Consider the following 14697-nt stretch of genomic DNA (forward strand, 5'->3'; position numbering starts at 1 on the left):
AGGCCACACCCCTTCCGTGACCTCATCACCTCTAGGTTGGCCCATTCCAATGGATGCTGGAGGGGCAGGGCCTAGACACTGATGATGTCACAGAGGGGGCGGGACCTAGGTTGCCAATGTGGGCGGATACATGGGGGTTCCATGACCATTAAGCCCCGTCCCATGCCACTTTCCACCAACAATAACATGCATTTGTGAGAGAAGAGACAACAAAGAAATCTGTTATATGGTAATATATGAAATGTCTAGAATAAAAGCTTAAGAAGGGTGCTGAGAACTCCTTATATGGAAAGGGGGTGACAATATCACTTTAAGTTAATGTGTATGGAGACCTAAAAAGTTGTACCCATGCCAATAAGTTCAAAGTGATACTTACAGGACTGTATCCAGCATTGTTTAAATCCACAGCTGAATAAATTAACAGATCTCATTTGGTCCTTATCTTGGAAGCTGCTAAAAATGTTTTATTACAAATAAAAAAAGGTTGAGTTGAATCACTAAGAAACAAAGAATATTCAGTGGGAAGAAATAACAATGAGGACAAATTGCTCTGATTGAAGGTAATAAAATATAATTTTATTAAGTTAGAAAACATACTTTCTTATAACATCACCAGATTCATAATAAAATAGTTTCAGTGCAAACAAGGGCAAACAAACCGTGAAACACATATATACAATAATAATATTCCATAAAGCCCAATACAAGCTTATCATTAACATAGTGTTGTTTCTTAGATTAGAAACTTGTAAGCTATCAGCAGAAAAAAACTGATAAATTAAGGGTGTGTTCAAACGTACAGGATCTGCAGCAGATTTGCAGATTTGATTTGCTTTGAATCTTCAACTTCAAATCTGTGCCATAAAATGTGCTTCAGATCCTGTATGTGTGAACGCACCCTGAGGGTATGTGCACACTGAGGAAAAGGCGAGGAATTAGGTGAGGAATTGAAGAGGAATTTCAGCTTGAAATTCCTCCCGTAAAATATGTACACAGCAAAATCCCATTGTGTTCAATGGGTTTTCTGCTCTGTTGTTCACACTGGCGAATTTCCGAGCAGAATTTTCTGCTGTAGATCTGCTAGAGGAATCCTATAGAAGTCAATGGAGGGCTTAAATTCTGTAGATATAGTAACAAATGTCAGCTCACCTGTATCACCGGGTAGCCAGCCCGCTGATACAAGAAACTTTCAAAGGAAAAAAGGTGAAAGAATCCAGCACTTCCAAAAATGAAAGTGAATGCTGCTAAAACTTTGTACTTTATTTAAATTCTGCCTGAAAACTTTCTGCTTCAATTCCTCAAGAATTGCTCAGTGTGCACATACCCTTAGGGTGCGTTCACACCTACAGGATCTGCAGCAGATTTGATGCTGTGTTCAGTTATTTAAATGAAATCTGCTGCAGAAAATCTGCTTCAGATCCTGTAGGTGTGAACGCACCATAAGGGTGCGTTCACACCTACAGGATCCGCAGCAGACTTGATGGTGCAGATTTGATGCTGTGTTCAGATATTTTAAATGAAATCTGCTGCGGATCCGCAGCAGAAAATACGCTGCGGATCCGGTAAGTGTGAACGTACCCTAAAGGAGTATTCCAACTTTTATTTTTCTTTCTAAGCCTGGAAAGATATTAAAACCTCTATACTTGCCTTACACATTTCCTCCCACCACCACTGTTCTCTCAGAGTTAATCCTATTGCACAGCACTTTTTGTAACGGGACTGACGCTAGGAGACCACTGTTGACGAGGAACAAGGAAGGTAAGTATAAGGTGTCTTATGTTTTCCCCACAGGCTAAGCACACTTCTGTTAAACAAATACAAGTCAGAAAACCCCTTTAGTGCTGCACTCACACACTTGCAGTTGTGTTACATTTGTTCTTTATCCTTTTTTTGTTAAGGGATAAAAATCCCCATGTCCAAGGTATAGAGCCGTTCCCTGATTAGTCTGATTAACAACACACTACAATGTGTGACTGCAGCCTTATACAGCTATCTGTTCTTCATTTAAAATCGGAGTATTCCACTGTAATTCAAGTATATAGTATGTTCTGAGGTATAACTCCCAGAACTAGATGCTAACATCTACTGAAAAACAAAACGACACAGGCTTGCCTTTTCTGTATGGAGTCAATGTGTGGATAAGGGCCATTTTAGACGGCCCATAAACGAGTGCCGATCTGTCCCAGCCAGTTATTGGCTGAGCAGCTTGTCACTTCAGAGACGGTTCTGAAGTTGCACCGGCAGCAGCAGAAAGAATGGAGAAGACAGGAAGACACAGGGGAGCGTGGAGAGGCTGCGCAGGACTATTACACGTAGCGATGCACACCTAGTGGCCAATGAGGTCGGGACCTAAAAACACAATCAACGGATGATCGTTGTCATTGAGCGATAATCTGCCGATTTAGCCTGAATTCATCTAGGACTGGTCTGTCCCAAATGAATATATTTAGGGGAAATGGAGCAGCTGTATGTTTCCTACATTGAAATGACAACACAAAACGCATACACATTACTTTCAAGAACTTCTGCAAACATAAGACATGTGACATATAGTTGTAATCACGGGGTCAGCACACAGAAGAGGTCAGTAGTACAATGGTTCTGCATCAGCTAACCATACTGTATAGCACAAGCCGCTGAGGAGTCACACACAGCTCATAGCTCATGCATCTACTATAATTCTTACAAACAAGATCATTGTGTGAACAGTGTACATGTTACAATTTAGTCATCTCCACTACATTATTGTTGGTGGAAGATTTAAAGGGATTATCCAGTGCTACAAAAACATGGCCACTTTTCCCCTTCTCTTGTCACCAGATTGGGTGGGGTTTTGAACTTAGTTCCATTGAAGCTTAATTGGAGCTTAATTGCAAACCACAACTGAACTGGAGACAAGAGTGGGAAAAAGTGGCCATGTTTTTGTAGCGCTGGATAACCCCTTTAATTCTTAGACATTGAGATCCAGAATTAGTACAAATTGCCATGCTCTGGAGTATATGTGCTGTATAGCAGCCCTGGATGAATATGAGCCCTTGAAGCGTATCTGCTCTATAGTTAAAACTATAAAACTGGCCTCATAAGATTTTAAATCAGCCTACTATCAAGCATCTGGATGTAAATGTTTATGTAACATTCATTATCAGCTACAAGTACAGAAAGTGCTTTAGTGATTGACATTCAGTCTCTTTGAAAAGGCACATGAAAGGCTGTGCTGAGAGATCAGATCTGAGACAGGTAATGTGCATTACTTATAATCCAGCCACAATTAAGGGTGAAAAATAAGGCTGGGAATGAAAGGGTCAATTGCCTCAAATCACCAATGGTTTAGACCAATTACCCATGAGCGGTTGATAGGCCCTGCCAGTTAAAGGTTAAGGCATTGTCATTGGTAGGTTTGTCATGGCTTATTTGCCCAGCCATGAACCTTTTAAGTGTCTCTGATGTGCCAGGGCGCATCCATGGATCTGTTGCGACTGTGTCCACAGACTGAGGTCTGTCAACAGGTTTTGTAGGAAATGACTTCAGGAAATCCTCTGCATTTCCAAAGTTGTCTGGATCGTCATCTAGAGGTCAGAAAAGTAGAAAAAAAAATTAGAAATCAAGAAACAAAGGGATTCTTTACTAAGAATGGCATTTCATTAAAAATCCCACCCGTGGCTGCTGTGCTTAATTTATTCAGAGGCGTAGCTTATCAAAAAATCCTTCGTATCTGTGGCTGCCCATGTGGCAGCCTTAAAAATCTATGTGTAATTCCCCCCAAAAGAAAATATCTTGCATCTAGAAACAACATACTCACACTGTCTATCATTAACAGAGTTTCCATAGCTATGGAGTTTACTGTGCAGTGTTGCGCTTACCTATGCTAACTGTGCTTTTCTGGAGGTTATTTAATCTTCTGAGACGCTCATCATTTCTGGTCCGCACGTCATCCACATTGAAGCTCTCAACAGAGTTTAATGAGTATCGGTCTGCCTGGTGTAAGGGGATGGGAGGCACGGGAGGGATGTCGTTCTGTGGATACATACTTGGTCATGAAAAAAATCATCTGGTAACCTGAAACACTACATCTACAGGCTTTGTTCCCACTATAGGATTATAGCGGTAGTGTATGGCAAGCTTTACCTTATTTATGGATGATATAAACTCATCCCTATGATGACATTAAAGATCATTTTCTCAAACTATACTACACTTTAATATACTATACTTAAAAATATAGTAAAATGTTCTTGCATTTTTCTAAATAGTTCAACCAAAAGTATTTTTTAATATGTTATTACTTATGGAAAGTTAGACAAATTCTTAATGTACATTAATTATGGGAAATGCACATATACTGCTATTTCCCTTAATTTAGTAGATCATGGAGACTTCAAATTCTCCGAAATACGGTGACGTCACAAATCAGGTGTAATTCCAATGGAGTGTCCAGCAGGGGCGCACTATATGTAGAATTCAATGAGTACAATTGACTTCTATATATAGTGCGCCCCTGCTGGACACTCTATGGAATCAATGGCTGTCAAGACCAATGGAATCGAGGTCTGTATGCAAACATATACACTGTACTACTCCCCCATCATCTGCTCATAGTATGAGCAGATGATGGGAGAGTAGTACCAGGGCCATCCCCATCACTAATCCGGCCCCCCCACTGCCGCCACATGTGCTCTGTACTCCTTCCCCATCATCTGCTCATACTATGAGCAGATAATGGGGAAGTAGTACCAGGGCTATCCCTATCGCCGCCGCCCCTGCTGTCACTCGTACGTCCGGCGTGTCGGGCGGGTCCACTGCTGTAATTGAGGCCCCGGTCTCAGGCCTACTTTCTCCCTGAGACCGGGGCCTCAATTACAGCAGCGGACCCGCTCGGCATCAGCGGCGATGGGGATAGCCCTGGTACTACTTCCCCATCATCTGCTCATAGTATGAGCAGATGATGGGGAAATAGTACCAGTGCATATGTGGCTCCAGGAACAGGTGCAGTGGCAGGCTCGGCATCGGCGATAGCCCTGGTACTACTCCCCCATCATCTGCTCATACTATGAGTAGATGATGGGGGAGTAGTACAGTGTATATGTTTGCATACAGACCTTGATTCCATTGATCTTGACAGCCATTGATTCCATATTCCATAGTGTGTCCAGCAGGGGCGCACTATATATAGAAGTCAATGGTACTCATTGAATTCTATTTAGTGCGCCCCCTGCTGGATACCCCATTGGAATTACACCTAATTTGTGATGTCACGATATTTCAGAGAATTTGAAGTCTCCATGATCTACTAAATTAAGGGAAATGGCAGTATATGTGCATTTCCCATAATTAATGTACATTAGGAATTTGTTTAACTTTCCATAAGTAATAACGTATTAAAAAATACTTTTGGTCGGAGTTGTCCTTTAAAGAAGTTAATCTCACATTGTCAATAATAAATGTTAAAGGTTAAAGAGGTACTCCAGCGTGGGGGCTGTTTTTTGATCTGGCCAGCGGCGGGTCCCGTATTGCGGCACTCTGGTCCCCGGTTCCCAACCACTTCCTGGTCAGCCAGTCAGTGACAGAGGCGGGATCTGAGCGGACTTGAAACGGATCCCGCCTCTGTTACTGACAGGCTGAGCGGGCTTGAGACGTGACGACTCTGGCCCGCGTCAGACACCAGGAAGCATCCGTGAACCGGGGACCGGAGCGCTGCGATACGGGACCCGCCTCTGGAACCGGGGGGGGGGGGGGGGGGGGTCGGTGAGTGGAGGTCTTTTCTCTCAGCCACCTCCTCCCCGGCCAGATCAAAAAATAGTCCCCACGCTGGAGTACCCCTTAAAGAAAATGTACAATATTTACACAGCACCATATAGCAAGGTAGAAACTAAATGGACGCCAGGAGGCTGACAATACCAGAGGGTGGCTTCTTAGTATATAAAGTAAGAAAGCCCAACAGCATTGCTCTCCCCTTAGATTTGATGAATGGGGACCAGAATATCACTGGGAGAACAAAACAGGAGCAGTGACAGGAAGCTGAAGCCATGTTATTATGTTGGCACTTATTGGTTTTTTTTTTTTTTTTTTGGGGGGGGGGGGGGGGGTAAGACGAGACAGAGTTAACTATTGGGTTTCCCTGCAATAACCCTTTAACTTTCAATGTATTTGTAACTAAAGCCTATTTATTTGGCTTTGGGGGCCAAAGGGGGTTAAACAAAGATAAATTATCTTCAAGACTAAAATTAACATATACAAGTAGCAGTATCATACTTCATAGTCCAAAACCTTATTCTTGTTCCTCCTACGTTCTCTGGCAGAAGGTAATGCATGTAAATCAGGAAATTGATCAAAGAATGAGGGATACGGTTCTCCATTTTCACCTTAAAAAGAAGTATACAGTGATTATAGGAATACCATATATGCTTTCTAAGTGCTTGTACATTATACAGCCTGGATAACTAAGAGAAGAATGACTGCATTATGTGATAGTGATGGTATTGTTGGTCAGAGCACATTATACTACATCATACTACTGCATGCCTTCAGGCTGCAGAATAGTAGAAACTAAGCAATATCTAATGTTTGCATATAACTTACATTAGCATAACAAAGTATATCAAGACACACATAGGCAATAAGTATTCTAAACAAAAAATAGTACAAATGACACACATATACAAAGAATGGCTATTAGATCAGCTCTCATTACCTATGAATGCACTCTCAGATTCCAGCAGTGAGGTCTTTAGAAGGTCTTTCGATGGATCACTGATCTATGGTCAGGACAGGAAAACAAGTAAAGGTTAAAGAAATGAAAGGAAGTCTGTCAGCTGCATTTTACATTGCAAACTGCTGACACTATTAGAGAGCTGTTAGGTCAAGGAGACACAATGTACCTTCCATATATCTTCCTGTGATTCCAGAACACAGATAATGCTTTTATTGTATAGTAAATAGAATCAAAGAGGCTTTGCCGAGCTCCTGAAGTTCAGCTGTAACACCTCCTTACTCCCCCCTCCCATACCTGACCCTGCTTGGGACTCCAGGTGGCAGTCAAGCAGGGAGGGAGGAGAGAGGAGACATTCAAGTGCACAGCTTTTCAGGAGCTTTGGAACACTTTTTTCTATATCCTGGAAGCACAGACAGACTTATATAAGGTACCACGTGTCTCCTTGACGCCTATTTAGCAGAGTCAGCAGTTTGGAATGTACTTCCCTTTAAATGCACTCTGCACCTCTGTGTTTTCACAGAAGTTTGGAAGAAGTAACAGTAATAGTGGATTTCATTTATCAGTTAAAATAAATGGTATTTAACCACATAAAATACATGCAGCTGTCAGAAGTCATTGGGATAGGGATCTTTGCTGAACCCAGGGAGCAGTTACTTACCACACCAGTGCGATGGTGACCGTATGCACGGACTGGTCCAAATTCTATAATATAGTTCACAGAAAACAAGCGTTATTTTACTGTAGTGATAATTATATGCTGACATGCAGTATTTCTATTGATTACTGAACACAGAAAATCATTGGAACATAGAAAAGGCATATACGACTTATCTCATAAAGCAACAGCCAATTCTTACCATCAGGGATCGCTGGTCTTCTTTTTATCTTGTTCAAGTTTTTCTGCTGCTCCCTCAGTAGTGCCTGCTGCTGGATCTCTAGTGTCTGATCATCCTTTGGAGGATCAGGAAACATGATCCTAACACCTTCACGAGTATCAGTATCTGTCAAGAGAAATTCACTTACTATAGTATAAGGCAAAACTATGGGGGACATTTACTAAGGAGTCTAATATGTGCAACTAGACAATCTAAGGATTGGTGTATATTTTGTTCCATTATCTTGTGACTGATTCATTAAAATGTAGCACTGCCTCAGTGAATGTATCTAAGTAAAGAGTCGCACAAAAAGTCGCAAAATTGCGCAAGCATATTCACCTGGTACTAACCAGATGTAGGCTTGCACCAGTTTGTGCAACTTTTTAAAAAGTTGCAAATGATAAATTGGGTACTAATCCCAGATTATGTGAACTTTTGGGTGAATACTCAAAACAGCCAACAAAACACAGTAATCACTGAACTCAAGGAGATCAGTGAAAAAAATTCCAATGAAGTACTCAATCAAGAGCCTCCACTGATGCCCCCAAAATTTGAATATGCAAAACAAGAGTCCGTGGAGCCTTGGTTGTCTTGGGAGTCTCAAAACACGGGATAGCCAGATATCTCTAGCCTGTTGCCACGGGGTGCCTCCATGATGGGGAGAGCACCACACCACCCTGATAGGTAGCCCCTTAAGTCCCACTCGGTTGCGAGTATTGGAACATAAATAGGGAAACAACAGGGTGGCCCCTTTTTGTCAACGTCTAACTCAAGGTGCGAGTATTGCGATCATGACAAGGGCTTGCCAGGGCAGGCTTCTATCCACAGACAGCCGTTTCGGGGGATTTGCCCCTCCTCAGTGTGGAGCAGGATTCTGGCTGTTTGGGGCAATGACAAATCAACCAACAAAACACAGTAATCACTGAACTCAAGGAGATCAGTGAAACAAATTCCAATGAAGTACTCAATCAAGAGTCTCCACTGATGCCCCCCAAAATTTAAATATGCAAAACAAGAGTCCGTGGAGCCTTGGTTGCTAGTTTAAAAACATGGGACAAAAAGGGGCCACCCTATTGTTTCCCTTTATGTTCCCTTTATTATTTATGTTCCAATACTCGCAACCGAGTGGGACTTTAGGGGCTATCTATCAGGGTGGTGTGGTGCTCTCCCCATCATGGAGGCACCCCGTGGCAACAGGCTAGAGATATCTGGCTATCCCGTGTTTTGAGACTCGCAACCGAGACTCCACGGACTCTTGTTTTGAATACTCAAAACAGGCAGATTAAAAAAAAAAGTTGCTTCTAAAAAATATTTGCCTGTTGAATACTGGTTCATAAATAAAACTTAGACCAAAAATTGGTGAAAAATCCAATTATTCACCAAAAATAGGCACAAATTCCCCCCCTTGTGTCAATTTACATCGGCAGAAAAAATCCTGTCATGTTCAAAGAATTCCACTGACTAATAGAGTCAATCTCATCATATACTAAGGATACTGCTAATTTTGTTTAGCCCCTGCCTGACATCTGACACAGGAAGCGATGTATAGACTGACTAAAGGATTGTCTTGGTGGAAAAATACACAAAGTTAAAATTGCTTTTCATTTGGTCAAAAAGTCGTACGTACCACAAAATGGTACCCACATAATAAATAAAAATAAACAGCTAATAACCTCATCAAATGTGGATTGTCGTTTATATTTTGGATTAGTCAAAATGAGAATGGAAATGGCGTCAGAGTGTATGTCTGTTGTCTTGACTAAGCTCTTACCCCTGTACTTTAGGTCATTGAATTCTCTGATGTTCTGCATGTTCACATTATCCAGACCCTTTAAAGATGGCCTCCTTACAGTAGCCTGAAGCTTCTGCCTGGCCAGATCAAAGACATCAGCTGAACTCTTTTCCCTTTTTCTTCTGAAATATGAATTGGATATATTGTGACACAAAATCATATACAGTATTTTAAATAAAATGAAAGGACTAGTCAATGGCAGTATAGATGAAGAGAGCTTCATGATAACACAAGCCCCTATGTTGGGCAGGATGACTAAATAAGTAACTAAAATGCACTATATTTAACTCCAAAATCCATTTCCCTTAAAGGGGTACTCCGGCACTTATAATGATGCTGCTCTTAAATAAAACTTAATAAATATTTTATTATTACTCCCCCCCCCCCCCACTGTAGAATGTCCACACCCACCGCCATCTTGGCAATGACACTGACTTAGAAGGGACAGCGCACCGGCAAGCAACTAGCTAAGCAGGGTGGATTGGTGGGGTTAATCCTCATTTAAATCCATTAAAGTTACCCATCACAATTTTTTTTCAAAGAGATCAACAGGAATTGTGATCGCAAGCATTTTTTCAATGTATTCTGTTTATTTATTTTTTTCACTCTTTTATGTTTAAAACAATGTTAAACGTACAGCCAAACTATGGTCCATACTCCCTTCGTGAAGCACACATGAAGTCCCTGTGCTTTGTGCGCTCACTCATGCAAAGACACCTGGTCATCATGCAGGTTGTAAATCAACAGTTAACTTAGGCTAATTATTATCAGCTCTGCATGCTTACCAGGAGAGAATGTTCTTTGTTGTGTAACAATTCAGTCAGTATAATATTACTGGTGGTTACAGAGGTTTTGGTGCTGTGTCACAGGAGAGCTGACCATAGAATGCAAGCACCCCCAGGATTCTCAGCTACTGAATGTGGACGCAAAGCATCTGTACACATGCGCAGTGAAGACTTGTGAAAAGACCAAATATTGGCATAAAGGGGCATTGGACTGCAGTTTGACAGGAGGGGAGACTCCTAGCAGCTGTATGTATAATGTTGATTAAAACATAGAAAACTTAAAAAAATAAAATAGAGCAAGTATACTGCAAAACTGCTTGTAATCACAACCCTCATTGATTTAATAAAAAAGCCATTCACGATAGGGGTGTGAATGACTGAGTAAGCTGGAAACATCACATCTCAAGCAATCTGCAATGCAGGACCAGACACTGGAACCAAGGAGGTAAGTGGACATCGTTGCATTCATCTACCCCCTCCACAACCAGATTGATCATTTACTTAAAAGGCAGTTTTTTTTTCCAAATATCCTTTTCCTTTTACAGATTAATCTAATGCCTGTGGTACACAGTTTTGTTTTTTTAATCTAATGGTGAATTATAGGTGAACACACATATTAGGTAAACACAGAGTGCAGTACCCGCTCATTGAAGGTAATGAATCATTATCCCTCTCTGTATCTTGCAGACGACCCTCTAAACGTCTCTGCTCACTTCTCAGCTGCTTCCTCAGCTCAGTCAGCTCACTGATAACACTCTTCTTCTCATCTGTTACTCCTACAAAAAAGAAACAGAAAGCACACAAAACTGTATATTCACATACTGGTATTAAAGCAGACCAACAATCTCAACTTCATCCATTTGCCCCCTTTCTGGATGGCTGCAGGGCTGACTTCAACCCAAACTTAGACACCCTGATCTCTTACTAAAGTTATTACTTACAGTCTCCTCCTGGATATTTTTCTACACTTACCATGAGCTCTAAGCTGATTTCGTCTTGCTGGGACTGGAGGAGATGCTGTCCTGGACTGTGGTTCACCCTGTTTCATAAATTAGAGAGCACCAGATAGATATTAGTCCATCATAAAACAACATAACCATCTTCCGGGAAGATTGTGACATTAAGAGTGTGATGGCAGGTTAAGCAGGTACATTGTTTTCTAGAAGATGAGCTTTGATTGCACATCTGTTGATTTTTCTATAAAAGTTACTGGTATTGCTGTAATTTATGTAACTTATGATATAATGTACCTGTGACTGGACGGACACTTGACTCTCTGCGGTTGGTGGCCTCTGTGAACGAGATGAGAGCTTGTGTTGTAAAGTTGGAATTACTGGTGATGGCGGTCTTGGAAGCTGTAAAAGAATATTCATTAGTGTAGTACAGCTTGTGAATGCACATGACAAACACAGAGATGCAGCGCTGATCACACTACTAATTCATGTGGTATTAGTCCAGTTACCTCCTATCTTTTAAGACTGGGGATGGTCATGTCAGGGCCGTGGTGGACGTCCTGAGTCTGTCTGTAAACAAACACCAATCTCTGTGATCAGTGCATGTGTACCAATCCTTTACAAGACTCGATCTTTCACACACCATCAGTTGACAGATACTTTCTCATTTGTCAACTGATCACTAGGTCCTAATACACAGGGTATTATCAGCCTGTTCAGTTAATAATCGCTTTTAGAGCAACACTTTTTTCTTGCATTGTCTTTATAGGCAGTGTTGCAGGATCTGCTTACTATAGGCAGCTGCAGTGAATGGGATTTTTTTTTTTTTTTTGACAGGGAGGATGAAAATAAAGAACCTCAGAAATTCTGCTATTATTCTTTGTGTTTTCTACAACAGTCACTGTGCCGTATAAATGACTTGTTGACTTTATTATGTAGGTTGTTGTTGTTGTGATTATAGCCATATCATTTTTTTTTTTACAAAATATTTTGCACACTAAACGCACCTTTTAGCGATAAATTTTAAAGCCACAAAAAAGATGAGATCAACCAGCAAGCGGGTGTTTTCCTGCTTCTCAGCTGATCTCTGACACTTTTCCAAGAGTTGGTTGTCAGTCACAGGAATGACTCTGGCAACTCTCCTTGCTGATAATTAGTCTGTGTAAAAGGGCCTTTATGTTCCTACTTACTTTCTCTTGTTCTTCAACTACATTGGCTGCTCTCTCTTGTTCATATAATCTCTTCAGCTCTTCATCGTGTTTTGCTTCCTCCTCTTTCCTTTTCCTTTCTGCTTCTTTCCGCCTTTCATCAGCCAGACGGACCAGTTCTTCATTTTTTTGCCGTTGCTAAAAATAAGTTAAAATAATGAAATAAATTATATTATTTAACTGTAAGCAAAAAAAAAAAAATCCTTGTGTTATAACCCATACTGCAGAAATTGGGCAGCTTCAGAAACATCTGTTTTATGGTATGAAAACTGAAAATTCTAGTTTATCTCGTGCCCTGACAGACAGGACATGATGTATAGAAGTAATTTAATATTGTGAAATTTTTCCTAAATTTCAATTCACAATATTATCCTTGTTTAAAATTTTTGGTTCAGTGCTGTTCATAATTGTTCACACTTTGCTGTTGTATACAGTTCTTTGCTGCACTTTTTAAAGCTGTATCAAAAGCATTACAGTTTTATGCAGTCAAGGCAGATTTGCTTCCTTGAAATTTACACAATTTCTATTACCTCTTCCTCCTTCATTTTCTTCCTATTTTGTTCCTCTTCAAATTCTCGTTGAATCTTGGCCCTCTGTTCAGCTAGGCGTTTTTCTTCTCTTTCTTCTTCAAGACGAATTCGTTCTCGCTCCTCCTCTTCTTTTCGTCTCTTCTCTTCAATCTGAATGTAGATTATGCATGTTTTTTATGCTTACATCCTTAGTATTTCCTGAGACTAGCTATAACCATGGCTTAAGATAGCAGTAGGATTGGTAATGGTTAAAGGAAATGTACCAACTAGATTTGTTTTACTGTTTTTATTTTTGTACATTATTATGCTGTAGCCTTGCCAGAGCTGTCTTTAATAGCATTTAGTAATATGCCTTCCAGCATAGATGACAATGAACCAAACCTGTCTCATAAATAAGAACACTGGGCATACTCTGTGTAACCTTTACACAAGGAGGGGAAGGCTGAGCTGTGAGCTTCATCTATGACGTCCAGTATCTACTGGTGTAACTTGTCATTGTAATGCTGTACAAATCATATTACAGCAGCCTAGTTTTATGCCTAGTCGTGAGAATGAAAACTGCAAGAGCTCTGGGTAGTTTTAGGGTGCGTTCACACCTACAGGATCTGCAGCAGATTTGATGGTGCAGATTTAATGTTGTGTTCAGTTATTTAAATGAAATCTGCTGCGGATCTGCAGCAGAAAATCAGCTGCAGATCCTGTAGGTGTATAATATAATAGTAGAATTAAAAAAAGAAAATATATCACCAAAAATTGTGAAAACAATATATGTTTAACATAAAAATTATTAAAACAATAGGTATTTTTCCTTTACTGTTAACCTGTACAATATCTTTTCTAAAAGAAGATATTACAGCAGTTACCTGTTGACGTAAGAAGTTTTTGTAGGATTCTTGCTGATGCACGTGCTGCTCAGTTACTGGCTCGGAAAATACATTCCCTCTTGCAAACTGGGAATTATTTGCAAATGAAAATCCTGAAAATAAATTGTAAGTTAATAAGTAGAAGTTGCAAAGGTATGTATAAAATTATAAGTAAAGGAAAAACATAAGCTATTTTTAGAGAGGTATTTATAGAGTTAGCTCTAAACTAGGTGAGAAATGGCATCTTAAAGGAACAGTTGTCTTTGGGAAAGACAATTACAAATAAAGTGGCTCCAAGTAACATCTAGCATGCTAATCTGCTAGACCTTCGTTGTGAATAATTTTAACATTTAACATGATGCTGATTTACCCGATTGGATTATATGAAAAACAGCATTGATATACCTGGTATCTTGCCAGTAGACGGTGTATTATCAGCAAGACTGGTGTCCACTGCAACAACTGCCCGTCTGTCTTCAAAGGCTTTAGTTTCAGGATTTTGATAAGCGTCTTCATTATGCTTATGCATCTGCTTAAGGTCAGCTGAAATAATAATAAGGAAGGATGTTATTACTTACATGACAAAAAAAAAAATATATTATTTATATAGTGCCAAAATATTTTGTGGAACTGTACAGAGCTTGTCGTCACTCTCATTCATCCCTGTGCCCAAAGGGTCTCACCATTTAAATGTCAAGTTAACCTATTAGGCTATGTTCACACACCGTATATTTTTGTATACAACGACCGTGGTTTATACGGAAATCATAGTATACATAGTATAGGCTCTGGTCGGGATCTCTTGCGGCGCTGCAAACAACTGACATGTCAGTTTTCTGCGGCTGCTATTCATTGAATAGTGGCTGCAGAAAACCCTGTCAGTGCACACTATGAAGCGAGCGGCTACGGCCGCACGCTCCATAGTGTGCTGTGGGGAGTTCTGATGTGGGCACGCACGGATGCGCCCACATCAGAGCACTGC

The 14697-nt window shown here is 40.5% G+C and overlaps 1 protein-coding gene across 8 annotated transcripts in view; it reads right to left on the reverse strand.

The window, feature by feature from the left end:
* Positions 1 to 601: 601 nt before the first annotated feature.
* CSPP1 (centrosome and spindle pole associated protein 1) overlaps positions 602 to 14697 on the reverse strand; it is a 65264-nt gene continuing 51168 nt past the window's right edge. For 7 of the 8 annotated variants that reach the window (XM_069957514.1, XM_069957518.1, XM_069957516.1 and 4 more), the window contains 14 exons: positions 14121 to 14258; positions 13716 to 13828; positions 12853 to 13002; positions 12305 to 12460; positions 11412 to 11516; positions 11134 to 11200; positions 10802 to 10937; positions 9356 to 9498; positions 7567 to 7710; positions 7368 to 7411; positions 6689 to 6752; positions 6250 to 6359; positions 3861 to 4014; positions 602 to 3566 (listed from right to left, as the gene is read on the reverse strand). In XM_069957514.1, coding sequence (XP_069813615.1) covers positions 3337 to 3566; positions 3861 to 4014; positions 6250 to 6359; positions 6689 to 6752; positions 7368 to 7411; positions 7567 to 7710; positions 9356 to 9498; positions 10802 to 10937; positions 11134 to 11200; positions 11412 to 11516; positions 12305 to 12460; positions 12853 to 13002; positions 13716 to 13828; positions 14121 to 14258 — 1754 coding nt within the window. In that variant the 3' untranslated portion in view covers positions 602 to 3336. The remainder of the gene's footprint in view (positions 3567 to 3860; positions 4015 to 6249; positions 6360 to 6688; positions 6753 to 7367; positions 7412 to 7566; positions 7711 to 9355; positions 9499 to 10801; positions 10938 to 11133; positions 11201 to 11411; positions 11517 to 12304; positions 12461 to 12852; positions 13003 to 13715; positions 13829 to 14120; positions 14259 to 14697) is intronic. The other variant, XM_069957515.1, reaches the window with a different exon arrangement.

This window comes from Dendropsophus ebraccatus, chromosome 2 (genome assembly GCF_027789765.1).
Source record: "Dendropsophus ebraccatus isolate aDenEbr1 chromosome 2, aDenEbr1.pat, whole genome shotgun sequence".
In the NCBI taxonomy this organism is placed as follows: domain Eukaryota; kingdom Metazoa; phylum Chordata; class Amphibia; order Anura; family Hylidae; genus Dendropsophus; species Dendropsophus ebraccatus.